Genomic DNA, 20143 nt, shown 5'->3' with positions numbered 1-20143 from the left:
CATAAGCTGCCGGAGGAAGTGATAGAGACTTGTACAATTACAACATTTAAAAGACATTTTGACATGAATAGGAAAGGTTTAGAGGGATATGGGCCAAATGCCGGCAAATGGGGCAAGTTCAGTTTAGAAAACTTGGTGGCCTGGACCTGTTGAGCTGAAGAGCCTACTTTTGTGCTGTATGAATCTATGTGGATTCAGAAACCAAAGATGACTGTTCACATTTGCAGATAATACCAAATCAGAACACACCAAAACCAGGGCTTTACAAAATAAACTACACAAAGTTTGAGAATTGGCAAAATGAAAGGCCAATGAAATTTAATACTAGAGGCATTAAGGATAGTTCACAGGAAAGAAAACTCAGAAACTTATGGTCAGCATAAAAATTTCTGAAATAGTTACAGGTACAATGGAAACTTATCAAGTCAGTCAGCTCAACACTTAACATTTTAATGTTGATCCATAAACAAGGCAACAAAAATAATATCAGGTCAAGATCAAACCTGACTACGAGCTCTGCCCCACCTGGCATTGGCTGCATTGACACACAGTATTCTATCTACCTCCTCCCCACCTTCTCCCCCATCCAACTCATCCTCTTTTTCACCGTGCCCATCCTTTAAAATACATTATTCCTGTCCAATTTCCCACCCTCTATCAAATATACAGCACCCCATCCAATTTGGCAACTAGTTAAACACTGGCATTGTACTGCAAGTTGCTTCTGAGTATTTAACACAGTGTTCTCCATCCACTGTCTTACTCCTTTTCTTGTTCAATTTTCCTGTCTTGCTAGATCTCCCTCGCCATGTCCTACTTTGTCTTTTTCTCTCATTTCCTTGCTCATTCCCTCTCTTTTTTCCCTTCTAGCATACCCTATTTCTTTCCCTCTCTCTCTCTCTCTCTCTCTCTCTCTCTCTTGCTCTCACTCACTCTCTTACCTTTTAATCTTCTAATGTTTTGATTATTAGCAGGATATGGAATGCCTGTGTGACAGACTGAGTTTACAACACACTCAACATGATATCACCCTTACCCACTGACCCCTAAGATGAAAGTTTGACTATTGTGTCCCGTATCAGAGTCATGGCTCAGAATTCAGATGAGAAACCATACAAGTTATTGGCAAAGAACAATAATAATTTCAGACATTTAGTGATTCAGTCAGAATAATACATTTCCTCAGATCGAAGCTGTGGAAATCTCAGTTGGGCTGAGAATTAGTGATCACCATACATGTCAGCCAGCTTCTTGAATCGAGGGCCCCAGTTACTAAGGTAGTCATAATCCTGGTCTGAGTCAGAAGCTCTGGATGTGATAGAACTCAGAGTCTCAGCTAGAGAACCCTCACCCTCATAGTCATAAATCAGAGCAGTGTCATATGGGGGTGCATTTGGATCGTTATCAGCTGCATCCAATCCCTGCAACACAGATTAAAACGAGTTAATAGCGAGTTTAATGACAAAGCACACAGCACTAACAAGAGCACATGGTACTTACTTGGGAAGAGAGTCACCTAAGCACAGCACATATGACATATGGTTGATGTAGCTCTATTCTGGTAACTTTAATATCGGTATACAGAGCGGAATACGCTTGTATAGAGAATACTATTAGAGGATGGCTTATATTTATGATTTAATTTTTTACTGCATTGTGTTCTGAAATCCATAAGATACTAGCTGTCGGCATCAAGTGTTGCACATTTTTAAGTATACGGTGCCTGCAATAAGACTCATCAAATAGAGGTTACACAAATATCAGTTCACAGTTGATGGGATCAAAGAAACTCAGTTTTGTTCTCCACACAGGTGGATCAATCTTTCTGAGTTGTAGTTGCCACCACTTATATATTTTTCTTGTTGTGTGTCTATGACAATTTCTGTCTGGCATAGTGAGATGAAAACTGCTTGCACTTATAATGATATGGTAACAAAACACAAGTGCAGTAATTAGTTAATAAACCACTATTGTTTACTTAACGAGGTCTTTCACCATTGGGCTAATTGTGAGCAGTACAACTCCCTTAATAGTGTGTGACTGCCTATAATAACTTCACCCATCTCTTTATAATTAATCACAACAAAATCTGTAAATAACTGCTGTGTTTCTATTATCTCTGAGTTGCATCTTTGGAAACCCACCTCATTGATGAAGTCCTTGATGTCATTGGGGTTAGCAGGTAGCCTTTTCGGATACTGTGGTTGCCCATAATTGAATGGTGCATCTCTTCTGATTGGCTGTTTTCCTCTGGTTGGGGTTGAGGGCAGGACCTCATCTGGGTTCCTTAATTGGTCAATGTTATAGGCATCCTTGGGGGATAAAAATCAACCATAAGCAAGTGGTATTGTGGTGATGCTTGAAATTTCAAAATAGATTTCCAAGGCAAAATGTATTAAAAACAGGAATTGAACAGAAACTCTTCCCAATGTATTTTGATGACTGGTTATTTTGCATGTTATCGTACAATCTTTCTTGATTTCAGAAAAGCAAAACTATTCAATCAATAACTGACCAGTAAATTGATAATACACAAGTGATTGAAGCAATCACACTTGAGATATGTAGCAGTGTAGTGATTGGAACGAGGTTAGCCAAGTGAACATCATGGAATATGAGTTCCCCGATTGGGGCTGTTAGATGAATTTAGGAATGTCAGACATCCTGTTCAGTCGAAGAACTGGATCAGTGTCAAGGACTTGCCACATGTAAATAAAGGGTGACTTAGTGACAGAAGACTGGTCTCTGTAGAGTTATTTCAGTGGTGGTGAAAGAAAAGCAAGCTGCTGAAGACATTCTCTCACAACAGTTGTCTGAGTTGGGGGTAAACATTTCTGGCATCATACTCTTATTCAGAGGCATAATTTGTTTCATCCTGCTGTCAAATACTGGGGTTTTTTTTTCCAGGCAAATGGGATTTGGCAGGTGGAAAGCAATGAGTAGTTCTGATAGCTTGAGGACCTGCAGTTTTTTTTCTGTTATTAGGCATCTAACGTTCCCTTGGGCACCAAATATTAAAACTTTTCAAGAGTTGATGGATTTAATTAAGGAATATTATCACCCCAAGCTTCCTCTAATTCTGAAATGCTATTGGTTTTACTTGTAAATTCAAAAACAAGGGGAATCCATATTTAGATTTTTGACTACGTTAAGATGACTGGCACAGGCATGTGACTTTGATTTAACCCTTAATGAGATGCTGAGAGCATTTGGTATGCAGTATTAATGAAATAACCATGTAAAGGTGCCTACCTAGCTAAAGCCCACCTGGACTTCAAACAGGCACTACAACTGGCTCAGAGATAGTAGGAACTGCAGATGCTGGAGAATCTGAGATAACAAGGTGTAGAGCTGGATGAACACAGGAGGCCAAACATAATCAGAGGAGCAGGAAAGCTGACATTTCAAGCCTAGCCTATTTCAGAAGAAGGGTCTAGGCCCAAAACATCAGCTTTCCTGCTCCTCTGATGCTGCTGTGTTCATCCAGCTCTTCACCTTGTTATCTCTTACTACAACTGGCTTTAGCATTGTAAAATGAGGGAAGTGGAGCATATGAATTGTAGGGTATTCCAATGGAAGTGAACACCCTCAGCAGTCTGACCATCGCATGAGTGCAGGCAGTTGTATGGCCTCACTCTAGGCCAGCTGACAACTAGAATGCTAGTATCACCCAGTCCTCCTCCTTCTCTCTCTTTGTCTGATCTCAGTCTCTCAGGTGTACTGTCCCTATCTTTCTCTTGGCCTGTCTATCTCTTTCTGACTCTCACTTTCACTGATTAGTTCTCTGATCACTCATGGAAACACAGCAAGGGGAGGAGATAATAGGAACTGCAGATGCTGGAGAATCCGAGATAACAAAGTGTGGAGCTGGATGAACACAACAGGCCAAGCAGCATCTTAGGAGCACAAAAGCTGACGTTTCGGGCCTAGACCCTTCAGGCCCGAAACGTCAGCTTTTGTGCTCCTAAGATGCCACTGGGCCTACTGTGTTCATCCAGCTCCACACTTTGTTATAAGGGGAGGAGATGATTATCTCCTCAAACCACACAATGAAATCTGTGACCTTCTTCCAACCACCTGCATTTTTTACATATGCCTGAATACCTCTGTTAATAAAAATGTATCAATCTCAAATTTTAAATTCTGTTGAATACAGAGGAGGAGGATTACATGTTAAGAATATGTATTATATAGAAATAGGGATTATATATGGGATTGGAGGAAGTTTACATAAAATGGGGATTTTATATGTAATGATAAGGATTATATATGGCATGTGGATTACTTGTGAAGAGGGGAGATTACGATCAGAGGGTAGGGTTTATATACAGAAGGACTGGGGTGATATACAGATGAGGTGGGGATTATATATGGAGAGATGAAGATTATATATGGAGGGAGGGGCAGAGATGTATAGGGGTGTGGATTAGATTCAAAGATAAGTGCAGCCTGCAGTTGTCCTGCATATGGCAATGTTGCTTAGAACATTATTTACTCTCATTTGTGAATTGCTCACTGACCTGATCTTCCTCTCCTCCTCCCTGCTCGTCATAGTTTAAAATGTTGTCCCGAATGTCATCTTCAGAAGCAGTCAGGAGTCCCTTGTGATGGAGGCGGCGGTGAAGAAAGTCAAAAACTGCCACAAGCAGAATGAGAACTGGTATAGTGATAGTGTGAAAGAAAGAGAGAGAATATATGTCAGTATGATCATCAAAATGGACTGCAAAATGGAGCTAGGAGATTTTCCTGGGCCTAAGGGAAGTGTTACTGTCTTTCTTTTTGGATTTCTAACCAGATGAAGATTTCATTTGTTCACATGATGCACGTGTTGCATTTTGGGCCAGCATTTGTTTCCCATTTAATTCCTTGAGAAAGCAATGATGTGCTGCCTTCTTGAATCATGGCACAACATCTTGGGCCGAAGGGCCTGTACTGTGCTGTACTTTTCTATGTTATATGAATCCTGCAGTTCTTTTGGTGTAGAGACACTAAAGATGGTAACATTCATTTTTCTGTCTCTTCAATTGTGCACTGAAAGGGAATATATCTAGAGAAGATCAGGGCACATAGAAAAGGCAGTACATTAATTGCAGGTCAGTTTAATCTTCACACAGATTGGGGAATTCAAATTGGCAGAGGTAGCCACAGGAGGAACTCTTTTTGTTTGGCCGTTTGAGTTGCATTATGTTTTTGGAGGAATTCTTGACACAAGGCCCAATGAGATGTTCTGAGGAACGGTCGCCAGATCCGAAACATTAATTCTGTTTTTTCATTCATAAATGCTGCCAGACCTGCTGACCTTTTCTAGCAAATTCTGTTTTTGTTCCTGATTTACAGTATCCGCAGTTCTTTCGGTTTTTATCCAATGAGGTGTCTCACCATATCTTACTAAATGCATTTCATTAACTTCCTAACTATTCTCTGATATTCCTCAAGTTCTGTTCTGTCCACATCATACCACATGCCAGGTTCCTGTAGGGAATGCTGCCTGGTTTGTTGTTCATCAGTTCCCTGATTCTGGCACTGGGATGATGCAGTGGAATGTGGTATGGTGGAAAAACACAGGAGGCAGATGTTTCAGAGGCAAAGAAAACACTGATTTTATTGAATGAACACGCAAATTGAATATATTTACAGAAAACAAGAAAGTGAATATTAAAACTTGCCTATCTCTGACCTCTACCTTGTCTCCCAGATGACTTAACTCCCAGTTAAGCCTTGCAACTTATAGTTGATACAGTGGTATGGCTGTTACTTATGCTAATAGGGAAGAGAGAGAGAGAGATGGAGGGAGAGAGAGAGAAATTACCTGCTGATCCCAAGCCTTTTTCCACTTGCCTTCCTAAGAGGTGCCCTATGCCGTTAGCCCCAAACCATTCTTTCTCCCTGTCAGAGACTAGCCAGGCTGGGTAAGTGAGTCTCGATGACCTTAGGTTCACCCCTGGTGTGAAGACACAATTTTGACTGGCTGTCATCCATAGTCTCTTGCCATGGCTCAGACTCAGCGAAGGGCTGCAAGTACCTGTAACGATACTTGACCTGATGTACCTGATGTGATTCGACACGTGGGACCAGACCAGTGAGTACCTTGGGTTTCTTTCTTTTCTGGTGGTTGTTGGTGTGGATGGTGGTGGATATTGCTGGTGTTGCCATGGTTGGTGTTTCGTGTCTCTGGATGCCTTCAGTAGCCTCCAAACGTTGAGTGAAAATTCATAGTTAGTCGCTGGTGTTCAGTGATTGGTAATGCAGTGCTGGTCTCACAAAGCCCAAACTTGCAGTGCCCCACTTACACTGCAGGAGTCTTGTTATACTCACGCTCTTTCTCTCCTCCTTTTCTTTCTCTTCTTCGTTCACTCACTTCACTTTCCTTTACTTTTCCACTTTCCTTCACTCCTGTACTGGGCTTGGGATCTCCAGTTATACCCAACTGCAGGCCCCCCATATCTTCCACCAAATTTGTTGTGCTATTGTTCCTTCTCTTGGGGCTGAATGGGCTTGCTGCACACTGGAGTAGGTGTGAATGGTTTTTCGATTGACATGAGTGGTTTTGATGGGTTTGGAATGTCCAGCATTTCCCTTGGATGGGTATCTGTTCCGTTTCACATAGTGGTTTTTTATATCCAAGGTGAAACAGGTTTGCACGTAGCACAATGGTGTAGAATGTTCAGTATTCTTGTGCATGAGCATGTGCATGATTGGGAATTGATACCTCTATAGACCCCAAAGGGCCTGAAATTTTTGAAGTTGCTTGTTTCCTGCAGGCAAGCCCGCATTGTTTTTAGCTGGGCCATGAATAAAGGTCTTCCTTTAGTTTCTGCAAGCTAACCCCTGTTCCAGACATCTCCCCCTGGGCTTGTATATTTCCCAATCTGTCCCAGCCAGCCTGTTCCTGGCTCAGTTGCAGCCCATGGTTCCTGGAGTCCCAGAAGTTCAGTGAATTTAATTTCCACAACTTCTGCCTTCCGGGGCTTTTAAATCCACGGAATGTCCATAAACTGATGGGGATTTTTGCCCCACCTTACAGTCCCAGAATACCTCTGCAGTCACTGAATATCTGCTAAAAGACAACAAGCATCCTCACCATGGAGTGGCTGATGACTAGAGCTGAGTGGTCTGGAGGCCTGAGCGGAGCAGGGATGGCCATCATGTCTGGAGCAGAATGGCTACAGTTGTTGGACCAGTGCAGATAGATGGTCAGCAACTTGCAAGTCCAGTCAGACCATGTGTTGAGGCCTCCTGCATTAATCTACTGCAGGTCCTTTATAGGAAGGCTATATTGTTTATCTTGTTAACTTTTTTTTATAACTTATACCAAAAATAATTGTAAGGTAATGTCACCTCTTTTTTCTTTATTTCTCTATTTTTTATGTAAGATTTGTGTCTAGCTACTTTGTACCTAAGATGGTAACACGTGGAGTGACGTTGTAAACTTTTCACTGTACTTCAATATATGTGACAATAAACCTAATACTAATTCTTTTAATTTTTTCCCCTGGCCTCAACGTCCAAAAGTGTTGATGTAGATGAGATGGCCAGGGAGGTGTACAGTTTACAGGGAGCCAATGCATTAAGATGGCTAAGGACTAGGGACCTGCAGATCTGTGTCCTGTACGTTGCATGTAATTATATGTCCTGCAACCACTTCTCTTTCACTGGCCAATATACTTTACCCACCCACTTTAAGTATGGTTGAAAACATTTCTTTCTCATTGCATACTGTCAATTTTCAGCCTGATGGAAGGCTACAGTCAGCACTCTTCAGGTGGTAGCTTCCAGTTTATACCTTTACAGTGTCAGTGAGACTGAGCAACCAGATTTCCTTCCTGTGAACTCCATTGGCTTTGCACCTCCCCAGGACCCCACCCACCCACCCCATCTACATGAGTCTGTAGCTTTCTATCTTCCCCTTCCCCAATGCCCCTTATACACTGGCCATTCCTTGAAGCCTAACTATGATGAACTCCCGCTACCACATGACTTTTCTTCCCAACTATGCTTTCATGTATCACAATTGTGCAGATACTGTTGTCCCCTTTCATAGTTTGTCTTCCCCTCCTGGCCTGTAGCTTCCAATCCTGAAGAATTGGTTTCTGAATCGCTCTGCCACAGCAGCAGCCTCCCTTGTCACACCCTTCTTGTCATGTAGTTTCTGTGGATGACTGTATTTTCCACAGCTCATCTCCCTGAGCAATCTAATCAGACAACCCAGAGAAGAATTGTCCAGACCCTTTGCCAGCGATCACATATCCCTCCGATCTCACTAGCCCTATCAGCCAGACTGGATCCTATAGCACCATATAACTGAGATAATAAAATGTGAGGCTGGATGAACACAGCAGGCCAAGCAGCATCTCAGGAGCACAAAAGCTGACGTTTCGGGCCTAGATCCTTCACCATATAACTGACTGTTACACTGTCTGTAAAGTGCATAAGTATGGATTCCCTGACCTAGATCACACGACCTGATGTCTGACAATCCCCTGGACTGGTCTTGAAGGCTACTCTTGATGTACTGTACAAGAACCCTATGACTGACAAGTGCCTCTTTTGCTGAAGACTAGTTGCCTAACTCTTTCAGACATGGCTACCTGCTTGTTGTACATGCAATGTGTTTGCCACAAAAGCTGATGTCACACAGTGCAGGTGGAAGATTGACAAAGAGCAAAATGTTCACCAGTTTGACTAAGGACTAATGAGCAACAAGGCAAACTGCTGGTTATGTGGCCATGCAAGGCACAGAGGCTGTGATTGTGCAGGCAGGCATAAAGTGAGTGAACACAAAGAGAGCAAATAAGCAGACTTCAGATGCAACCTGATCCAATCTATAACCTGGCTGTTTGACCCTAAATGCTAGTGTCCCTGCTACAGCCTTTCACTGCTAGTTGCCCGGCAATGCAAATCATGCTGCCTAAGAGAGAAGTGTCAGAGAGGTGCCACGATGATCATGAGAGTTTGGCAAATGCAAAATATAAATGTCAGTGGGTGATGGATAATTGCAGCTGGCGGCCATAGATCATGTCCTGAGATGCTGTTTAATTCTCAGCGACATGGAAACTCTTTACAGCCAGTGACAAGCTAAAGTCACTAGATACTTGCTCTGAATTCCATTTTGAGTTTTCTCGATTTCTAGCTTGTTTGACACACTTGGTAGTATAGGAAGCTGAATATCAGTGAAACAAGTTAAGCCATTAGTGAGGCATTCAACAAGTTATAATCCCTTTTATTTGACAACATGCTATTGCCTAAAGAAAAATGCACCTTGCAACTCAGCAAACGCATGAAAGATGCTCCCAACATTGATATTGGCCTTGTCGGACCCCTCATCTAGTTCTGCCACCTTCCACTGGAGATTATCTCAGTTGTGTCAGATCACTGTAAGACTTTGCCCATAGAGTGTATTCGGGGCAGTTTTTTGGTGCAGTATGCTGTGGAGCCAATCAGGGATCAGGCTATTTTGGATATTGCAATTTGTAATGAGGCAAGTTTAACAAATGATCACAGAATAAAAGACCCCTAGGAAACATTGACCATAACATAGTAGAATTTAATCATCAGTTTAAGATTAAGAAAGCTGGATCAGAAACGACTGTTGCAAACTTAACTTATTTAGCTTATTTAAATATATCGAAAGGAAAAGAGAGGCCAAAATGAACATTAATACCTCAGAGAATGAAGCTGGGAAAATAATAAAGGGGAACCAGGAAATGACAGAGGAGTTGAATAAATACTATGCATCAATCTTCATGGTATAAAATACTACTAACATTCTGCAAATACTAAATAATCAAGGACCAAAAGGAGGAAAGAGGAAATAAATACAATCACCAGAGAAAAAGTATTAGGGAAACAAATGGGGCTAAAGGCAACAAGTACCCGAGACTTGATTAGATGTATAAATAATAGGATATCAAAAGAAGTGCTATAGAAATAATGGAAGCACTATTAGTAACTTTGCAAGAATTTCTGGATTCAGGAAAACGTTCTAGAGGATTGGAAAACTGCCAGTGTAAGAGTCTTATGCAAACAGGGGAGATAAAAAAACAAGTAACAATAGACCAGTTAGCTTAACACCTATTTTTGGAACATAATAGCAGAGCACTTAGAAACATAAAATATGATCAAGCACAGTTAGCATGGGTTAATGTAGGGGAAATCATGCCTGATAAATTTATTAGAATTCTTTGAGGAAATAGCAAGAATGATAATAAAGGGGAACTAGTGGATGTCATAGTTATTTTAAAGTGTTTGGCATTCTTCACCACAGAACGCTATAGAGGCTGGACATTCAGTATATTCAATTTTTAAATTGGTAAGAGAATTGAGTGCTGTAGGGAAAAGGCATGAAAGTGGAATTGAGGATTATCACATCATGATCTCAGAATGATGAGCACAGACTTGATGGGTTGAATAGGATACTTCTGTTCCTCCATCTTCTGATTTTTTTTGGCCTAAACACTGTAACTGGAAGGCATAATGCCATGGACAATATGTGAAACAAATGCTATGGGAAGGAATAATTGGAAATGTAAGGAAATTGTGATACTCACAAAGTAAGAGCAGCACGCTGCCGAGAATAACCATTGCAGCTCCAAAGCTCAGACCCACATGGGTACCAAGAATTGCAGCTACTCCTGGTGTACAGTCCCCTTTCATACTGCACAAACAAATGGTCACATTCAGGACATGGTCCTGACTTAGACGTGGCTGGCCCGAGTCACTCACACGAATCTGGAGGCTGTAAGTTCCTTCACTAATATCCTGCCGAGCTCTCAGTTTAGAATGTGTGTCTGTCGGTGAGAACAAAGAAAAATTGAAATCTCTCGAGTTGCCAAATTCTGCACTGCATCAGCAACATCCCCTTGATAATTTTCAGTGTTCCAAACCTATTATCACTTAATCCAGTGACAAAATAAAAATTCTGGAAACACACAGATTTGGATTTTGGGTCTAGGTGGTGTTGTGGATGGGGTTGGTCAGGATTTAGGTTTAGGATCAATCCTCTTCTTTAGAGGCTGCGGGTAAATAAATTCCAATGGACTCACCAGGCTAATATTCAGCTGTTATTTGCAGATGAGTAACTTCTTGCCTCAGGCATGTGCTCATGTAACTCTAGGGGCCGGCACGGTGGCTCAGTGGTTAGCACTGCAGCCTCACAGCGCCAGGGACCCAGGTTCGATTCCAGCCTTGGGCGACTGTCTGTGTGGAGTTTGCTCATTCTCCCTGTGTCTGCGTGAGTTTCCTCCGGGTGCTTCAGTTTCCTCCCACAGTCCAAAGATATGCAGGCTAGGTGGATTGGCCATGCTAAATTGCCCATAGTGTTCAGGGGTGTGTGGGTTATAGAGGGATGGATCTGGGTGGGATGCTTCAAGGGGCGGTGTGGACTTGTTGGGCCAAAGGGCCTGCTTCCACACTGTAGGTAATCTAATCTAATCTAATTTTAGTAGCAATGGGGCAGCACAGTAGCTCAGTAGTTAGCACTGAGGCCTCACAGTGCCAGGGACCTGGATTTGATTTCAGCCTCGGGTGACTGTTTGTGTGGAGATTGCACATTCTCCCCATGGCTGTGTGGGTTTCCTCCAGGTGTTCTGGTTTTCTCCCACTGTCCAAAGATGTGGAGGTTTAGTGGATTTCCATGCTAAATTGGACCTAGTGTTCAGGGATATGCAGAGTAGGTGGATTAGCCATGGGAAATGCTGGGTTACAGGGATAGGGTAGGGGTAGGATGCTGTTCAGAGGAATGGTGTGGACTTGATGGGCCAAATGGCCTGCTTCCACACTGAAGGAATTCTGTGATCATCCATGTGGACATTTTCAGTTTAGATGCAAAGTAAACCTCCCTGTACTACTTAAAATTGAAAGTTAAGCTTCTTCTATGCTGTCCCCATCAAAAATTCCCAGGACGGGGGGCAGCATGTAGTTAGATATCGAGCTACACTGTTCCCACCAAACATTCCCATCATAGGATTCAGTACAGAGAAATTCTCATTCTATGGTGACCCTGTGAAACACTCCCAGGACAGGTACAGCTTGCAATGAGACACAGAGTGAGCTGTCTCTACACTGTCCTTGGTAAACCACATGCAGGACAAGTACAGCTCAGGTTTAGGTACAGATTAAAGTTTCTCCCTATGAACAGTGACTGGCAGTGGACCATCCTTATTGCATGTGATGTTTCCTAACTCATTTCACCCTCAGACTGCACCCACCATTTAAATGGCCAATTGTCCAGTTCTGGGAATATTCAGAATCATCAGGAACAATCTCAAAATGAAAGGGGTCAGCATGAGGCTCAAGGTCTCCGTCCATTGCCCAGAGGAGGACTCCTTCATCCTTGTCCCACTGACTGCACAAGAAGCCATGTTGTGGGTACAGAATAGGAGGGAAATCATTGACCTCAGTCACGTTAATCTCCAGGGTTCCTGTCGCAGTATATGGTGGCTCTCCTGTCATTACAAACATCACAAGTTAAAGAATTAGAAGAATTCCAAACAAGCATAATTCTCCTTCAGTACAGACATTCTATTCCGACAAAACAATGTAGCACTGACAGCATACCCCACTTCTTCCACAAGCAATACAACAAGAATAGATTCCCTGGCCTGAGGAGTTAAGTGATGAGGAGGGAGCATATTGAACAGATACCACAGTGTAGAATGGTCCCAATCCATCAAAAAGGGGCAGAAGGGAGAGAGAAAAATAAAAAGTGGAGGAGTGAGGTGGAATGGGCAGAGAAAGAAGGGATAGGGCAGGTGGTTGACAGTAAGGGTAGAGAATAAAAATGAGCAGAGGGATATAGTATTGGAGAAGAGAGAGGGTAAGAGAAGTGGGAGGAAAAAATATGTTCAGGAGAGGAGAGGATTGTTGTTTAATGCAACCCATTCTAGAAGCTGGTCACTTGTCTAATGATTTTTATAAAGCTGCCCATTTCTTCACTATAAAGCATCACCATGTCACTTGTAAGTCATCATCTAATGCAATTCCCTAAATGCCATATTTCCCATTCTGGGAAGTAAGTGCACCTCAAATTGGTGCAGAAGTGAAAAATGTATGAGCCGAGTATCACTGAGAACAATTATGTGTCCTCCTTTGCAACCACTGTGGAGCTAAACATCTGCAGTAATACAGATAAAATATTGGGAGGAATCTGAAACAATTAGGATCAGTGTGAAATAGACGGAGAAGTGCATGAAGCAAATAAGAATCAATGTAGTAGGTCAGGACCATTGTGAAGCAGACAAGGAGGAGTGTGAGCAAGAATTATATTAAATTAGGTCAGGATCACTGAAATGAGATAGAAGGTGAATGTGAGTTGATTGCCTGGTGATTACAGTGGTGCTGTTTCCTTGTCTCCAAAAATAGTTTAAGGACTGGGGAAATTAAAACTTCCAATTTTTTATTTAATTATAGGTATTAAGTAAAGTTTAGGAATTGATAGTAAACTAGAGGTCTAGATTAGGCTAAGTCTTAGGGCTTGACATTAATGTACTGACATGTATCGGGAAACAAAGAGCAGGAATAAACAGGCCTCTCTTCAATTGGCAGGCAATGACTAATACGACAGGGATACCACAATGATTGGTGCTTGGACCCCAGCTATTCACAATATAAATGATTTAGATGAGGGAACTAACTGTAATATCTCTAATGTTTGTAGATGACACAAAGTTGGATGGGAGGGTGACCTGTGAAGTGGATGCTGAGATGCTTCACTATTATTTGGATGAGTTGAGTGAGTGGGCAGATATATGGCAGATGAAGTATGATATGGATAAATGTGAGATTATCCATTTCAGCTGAATCCTAACTGCCCTCTGGGCAATTAGGGATAGGCAATAAATGCTGCCCTCTTCCTGTGAATGAATAAAACAAAAACAATCACTGGAGGAATAGGTGTCACAAATAAGCCCATTCTCAATGAAGGGGACCCGAACACATCAGTGCATTGGCTGCATTTTCCTCTAATCTTAGAAGTTACATCAGACTAGTATAAAATACTGATTCTGCCTCATCTGAAGTATTGCATCTAGTTCTGTGCAACACACATTGGAAAGATTGTGAATATATTTTGGAGGGAAAGATTCACAAAAATATTTCCAAGTATGAGGAACTTCAGTTATGTGGATAGATGAGAGAAGTTGGGCAATTCTCCATGGAGGAGAGAAGGTCGAAAAAAGATTTAATAGAGTTCAAAATCTTGATTGTCTGGATGTAGTGGATAAGGAGAATCCGACTTTCCGTTGTTGGATGAATTGTCAGAGGTCACAGAGTTAAGGTGATTGCAAAATAACATATTGAGTCATATAGTAATACAGCATGGAAACGGGCCCTTTGGCTAAAACTGGCCCACCCTAATCATGATGCCTGCTCAGCTAGTTCCAATTACCCACATTCGGTCCACATCCCTCTAAACCCCTCTCATTCATGTACCTATCTAAAATTTTTTTATATGTTGCTCTTGTACCTGCCTCAATCGCTTTCTCTGGCAGCCATACCACACATGCATCACTGTCTGTGTGAAGAAGTTGCCCCCCAGGCCCTTCTTAATTCTTTGCCCTCTCACCTTAAACCTATGTCCTCTAGTTTTCAGTTCCCCATCCTTGGAAATAAGATTATACACATTCATCCTATCTATGCCCCTCATGATTTTCTATGCCTCAATAAGGTCACCTACAATACTTACATTCTTACGTTCCAAGGAATAAAGCCCTATCCTGTCCAACCTCTCCCTGTAAATCAGGCCTATTAGCCCTGGCAACATCGTCAAAAATCTTCTTTGCACACTTTCCAGCTTAACTATAAGAAGGTGACCACAACTGTACACTGTACTACAAGTGTGCCCTCACCAACACCTTATATAGCTTTAACATAACGTCAGAACTCCTACACTCGATATCTTGACAATGAAGGCCAACATGCTAAATGTTTTCTTCACCACCCATTCTACCCTACATTGGAGACATGAAGAGAACATTATCATATAGAAAGTGGTTAGGATCAGAAAGTCACTGTGAGAGAATGTGGTTCAATTAATGCTTTCAAAAGACAATTAGATCACAGAATTGTTATGGTTCAGTATGAGACCATTCAGCCCATCATGTCTGCATTGATGCTGTGAAGATTTTGACTTATTACCAAACTCCAGTGTTTTCCCTGTAACCCTAAAAGTTGTTTTTATTTAAATAACCATCAATAGCACTCTTGAATGCCTCAATTGAACCTTACTCCAGTACATGCTCCAGACAGTGCATTCCATACCAGAACTATTCACCACGTGAAAAGGTTTTTTTCTCACCTCACATTTACTTCTTCTGCAAAACCCTTTGCCCTCTGGTTCTTGATCCTTTTACAAGCAGGAATAATTTCTTCCCGTCCACCCTATCCAGGCTTCACATGATTTTGAAAACTTCTATCACATCTCCTCTTGAACTTTATCTCTTCAAGGAGGTCCCAACCTCTCCAATCTATCTTCACACTGAAGTTTCTCATCCCGTACTCACCTCTACAGGCTCCATCCCCGCCTCTTTAACTTGTCTGTCTCCTCTCCACCTATCTTCTCCTCTAACTACCTTCAGTCCGCCTCCCACTCTCTCCCTATTTATTTCAGAACCCTCTCCCCATCCCCCTTTTCTGATGAAAGGTCTAGGCCCAAAATATCAGCTTTTGTGCTGCTAAGATGCTCCTTGGTCTGCTGTGTTCATCAACTGCACATTTTGTTATCTAGGATTTAGAGGGATATAGGCCAAATGCTGGTAAATGGGACTAGATTTATCTTGGATATCTGGTTGGCATGGACGAGTTGGACCAAAGGGTCTGTTCCATGCTGTACATATTGACTCTATGACTCTAAGTGCTGACACAGACAGGGCAGGTTGAATGGCCTCCTACTCTTACCTACATAGAACATTACAGCACACTACAGGCCCTTCAGCCCTCGATGTTGTGCCGACCTGTCATACCGATCTGAAGCCCATCTAACCTACACTATTCCATGTATGTCCACATTCTCATCCAAAGACAGCTTAAATGTACCTAAAGTTGGCGATTCTACTACCGTTGCAGGCAAAGCGTTCCATTCCCTTACTACTGTCTGAGTAAAGAAACTACCTCTGACATCTGTCCTATATCTTTCACCCCTCAATTTAAAGCTGTGCCCCCTCGTGCTCGCTGTCACCATCCTAGGAAAAAGGCTCTCCTTATCCACTCAATCTAAACCTCTTGATTATTGTATATGTTTCATTTAAGTGACCTCTCAACCTTCTTCTGTCTAACGAAAACAGCCTCAAGTCCCTCAGCCTTTCCCCGTAAGACCTTCCCTCCATACCAGGCAACATCCTAGTAAATCTCCTCTGCACCCTTTCCAAAGCTTCCACATCCTTCTTATAATGCGGTGACCAGAACTGTACGCAATACTCCAAGTGCGGCCGCACCAGAGTTTTGTACGGCTGCAGCATAACCTCTTGGTTCCGGAACTCGATCCCTCTATTAATAAAAGGTAAAACACTGTATGCCTTCTTAACAACCCTGTCAACCTGGGTGGCAACTTTCAAGAATCTGTGTACATGGACACCGAGATCTCTCTGCTCATCTACACTGCTAAGAATCTTACCATTAGCCCTGTACTTTGCCTTCTGATTACTCCTACCAAAGTGCATCACCTCACACTTGTCTGCATTAAACTCCATTTGCCACCTCTCAGCCCAGCTCTGCAGCTTATCTATGTCTCTCTGCAACCTACAGCATCCTTCGTCACTATCCACAACTCCACTGACCTTAGTGTCGTCTGCAAATTTACTAAGCCATCCTTCTACGCCCTCATCCAGGTCATTTATAAAAATGACAAACAGCAGTGGACCCAACAGCGACCCTTGCAGTACACCACTAGTAACTGGTCTCCAGGATGAACATTTCCCATCAACTACCACCCTCTGTCTTCTTTCAGCAAGCCAATTTCCGATCCAAACTGCTATATCTCCCACAATTCCATTCCTCCGCATTTTGTACAATAGCCTACTGTGGGGAACCTTATCGGACGCCTTGCTGAAATCCATATACACCGCATCAACCGGTTTACTCTCATCTACCTGTTTGGTCACCTTCTCAAAGAACTCAATAAGGTTTGTGAGGCACGACCTTCCCTTCACAAAACCGTGCTGACTATCCCTAATCAATTTATTCTTTTCTAGATGATTATAAATCCTATCCCTCATAACCTTTTCCAACACTTTACCAACAACTGAGGTAAGGCTCACTGGTCTATAATTACCATGGTTGTCTCTACTCCCCTTCTGGAACAGGGGAACCACATTTGCTATTCTCCAGTCATCTGGCACTATTCCTGTAGACAATGACGAGTTAAAGATCAATGCCAAAGGCTCGTCAATCTCCTCCCTGGCTTCCCAGAGGATCTTAGGATAAGTCCCATCCTGCCCAGGGGACTTATCTATTTTCACCCTCTGTAGGATTTCTAATACCTCTTCCTTGCGAGCCTCAATCCCACCTAGCCTAGTAGCCTGTATCTCAGTATTCTCCTCGACAACATTGTCGTTTTCCAGAGTGAATACTGTTGAAAAATATTCATTTAGTGCTTCCCCTATCTCCTCTGACTCCACACACAACTTACCACTACTATCCTTGATTGGCCCTAATCTTACTTTTGACATTCTTTTATTCCTTAAATACCTATCGAAAGCCTTAGGGTTTACCCTGATCCTATCCACCAACAACCTCTCATGTCTCCTCCTGGCTCTTCTAAGCTCTCTCTTTAGGACTTTCCTGGCTACCCCGTTGCCCTCAAGTGCCCTAACTGAGCCTTCACATCTCATCCTAACAGAAGCCTTCTTCTTCCTCTTGACCAGAGATTCCATCTCCTTCGTAAACCATGGCTCCCGCGCTCTACAGCTTCCTCCCTGCCTGACAGGTACATACTTATCTAGGTCACACAGGAGCTTTTCCTTGAATAAGCTCCACATTTCTAATGTGCCCATCCCCTGCAGTTTCCTCCCCCATCCTATACTCCCTAAATCTTGCCTAATCTCATTGTAATTGCTTTTTGCCCAGCTATAACTCTTGCCCAGTGGTATACACCTATCCCTTTCCATCACTGAAGTAAACATAACAGAATTGTGATCGCTATCACCAAAGTGCTCACCTACTTCCAAATCTAACACCTGGCCAGGCTCATTACCCAGTACCAAATCTAATGTGGCTTCACCCCTTGTTGGCCTATCCACATACTGTGTCAGGAAGCCCTCCAGCACACACTGGACAAAAACTGACCCATCTATAGTACTCGAACTATAGTGTTCCCAGTCAATATTTGGAAAATTGTAGCCCTCCATGACAACTACCCTGCCTGTCTCACTCCTATCGAGAATCATCTTTGCTATCCTTTCCTCTACATCTCTGGAACTATTCGGAAGCCTGTAGAAAACTCCCAAAGGGTGACCTCTCCTTTCCTGTTTCTAACCTCAGCCCATACTACCTCAGGTGACGAGTCCCCAAACATCCTTTCTGCATCTGTACTACTGTCCTTGATCAACAATGCCAAGCACCGCCCCCCCCCCCCCCCCCCCCCCCCCCCCACCGCTTTTACCATCCTCTCTGTTCTTGCTGAAACATCTAAATCCTGGAACCTGCAACAACCATTCCTGTCCCTGCTCTATCTATGTCTCCGAAATGGCCACAACATCGAAGTCCCAGGTACTAACCCATGCTGCAAGTTCACCCACCTTATTCCGGACACTCCTGGTATTGAAGTAGACACACTTCAAACCAACTTCTTGCTTGCCAGTGCCATCTTGTGTCCCTGAAACTTTATTTTGGACCGCCCTACTCTCAAGCTTTTGTATAGTCGAACTACAATTTTGGTTCCCATCCCCCTGCTGAATTAGTTTAAATCCACCCGAATAGCCTTAGCAAATATCCCCCCCGGGATATCGGTACCCCTCTGGTTCAGGTGAAGACTATCTTGCTTGTAGAGGTCCCACCTACCCCAGAAAGAGCCCCAATTATCCAAGAATCCAAAACCCTCCTTCCTGCACCATCCCTGTCGCCACGTGTTCAACTCCTCTCTCTCCCTATTCCTCTCCTCACTAGCATGTGGCACGGGCAACAAACCAGAGACAACAACTCTGTTCGTCCTAGCTCTCAGCTTCCATCCTAGCTCCCTGAATTTCTGCCTTAAATCCCCATCTCTCTTCCTACCTATGTCGTTGGTGCCAATGTGGACCACGACTTGGGGCTGCTCCCCCTCCCCCTTAAGGATCCCAAAAACACAATCAGAGACATCACGCACCTGGGCGGCAACACACCAACCGTGAGTCTCTCTCGTCCCCACAGAACCTCCTATCTGTCCCCCTAACTATGGAGTCCTTAATGACTACTGCTCTGCTCCTCTTCCCCCTTCCCTTCTGAGCAGCAGGGACAGACTCTGTGCCAGAGACTTGTGCCCCACTGCTTTCCCCTGGTAAGTCGTTTTCCCCCCCCCCAACAGTATCCAAAATGGTATACTTATTGTTGAGGGGAATGGCCACAGGGGATCCCTGCACTGCCTGCCTGTTCCCTTTCTGTCCCCTGACTATAACCCATCTGCCTTTTTCTTGTACCTGAGGAGTGACTACCTCCCTGTAACTCCTCTCAATAACCCCCTCTGCCTCCTGAATGGTCCGAAGTTCATCCAGCTCCAGTTCCCTAACGCGGTTTTCAAGGAGCTGGAGTTGGGTGCACTTCCCGCAGATGTACTCAGCAGGGACACTAGTGGTGACCCTTACCTCCCACATTCTGCAGGAGGAACATTCAACTGCCCTGACCTCCGTTCCCATTATTCTAAATTCCCAAGACTGTTAAAAAATAAAGAATAAAAAAAAACTTGTTACCTTACCAATAAGGCACACAGAACCTTTTTTTTTGGTTACCTGCTGTAACTTTTACAACAATTTGGTGTTCACAAACCATAAACCTAACGCATTGAAAAACTGAGAGGAGCTTGCTACTCCAAATTGCAATAGAAATTACAATGTAAGCTGTTTTTATTCTAAAGGCAACTAGGGACAGGCATTAAATACTGGCCAGCTAGCAATATCCACATCCCACAAAATGAATAGATTAAAAAATATTTTGTTTCATTGCTGTATTTCTGCGGTCT

General features: G+C 43.0%; 1 protein-coding gene across 1 annotated transcript in view; it reads right to left on the bottom strand.

The window, feature by feature from the left end:
• Positions 1-317: 317 nt before the first annotated feature.
• The window catches only part of cdh15 (cadherin 15, type 1, M-cadherin (myotubule)), a 78774-nt gene continuing 58948 nt past the window's right edge, over positions 318-20143 (bottom strand). Inside the window, exons 10-14 of the mRNA XM_048547215.2 lie at positions 12207-12443; positions 10548-10787; positions 4521-4657; positions 2145-2312; positions 318-1421 (exon numbers count right to left, since the gene is read on the bottom strand). Of these exons, the coding sequence (XP_048403172.1) occupies positions 1221-1421; positions 2145-2312; positions 4521-4657; positions 10548-10787; positions 12207-12443 (983 nt within the window). The 3' untranslated portion in view covers positions 318-1220. The remainder of the gene's footprint in view (positions 1422-2144; positions 2313-4520; positions 4658-10547; positions 10788-12206; positions 12444-20143) is intronic.

The sequence above is a fragment of the Stegostoma tigrinum genome, chromosome 16, assembly GCF_030684315.1.
Source record: "Stegostoma tigrinum isolate sSteTig4 chromosome 16, sSteTig4.hap1, whole genome shotgun sequence".
In the NCBI taxonomy this organism is placed as follows: Eukaryota; Metazoa; Chordata; class Chondrichthyes; order Orectolobiformes; family Stegostomatidae; genus Stegostoma; species Stegostoma tigrinum.
This window is presented reverse-complemented; position numbering and strand designations above follow the sequence as displayed.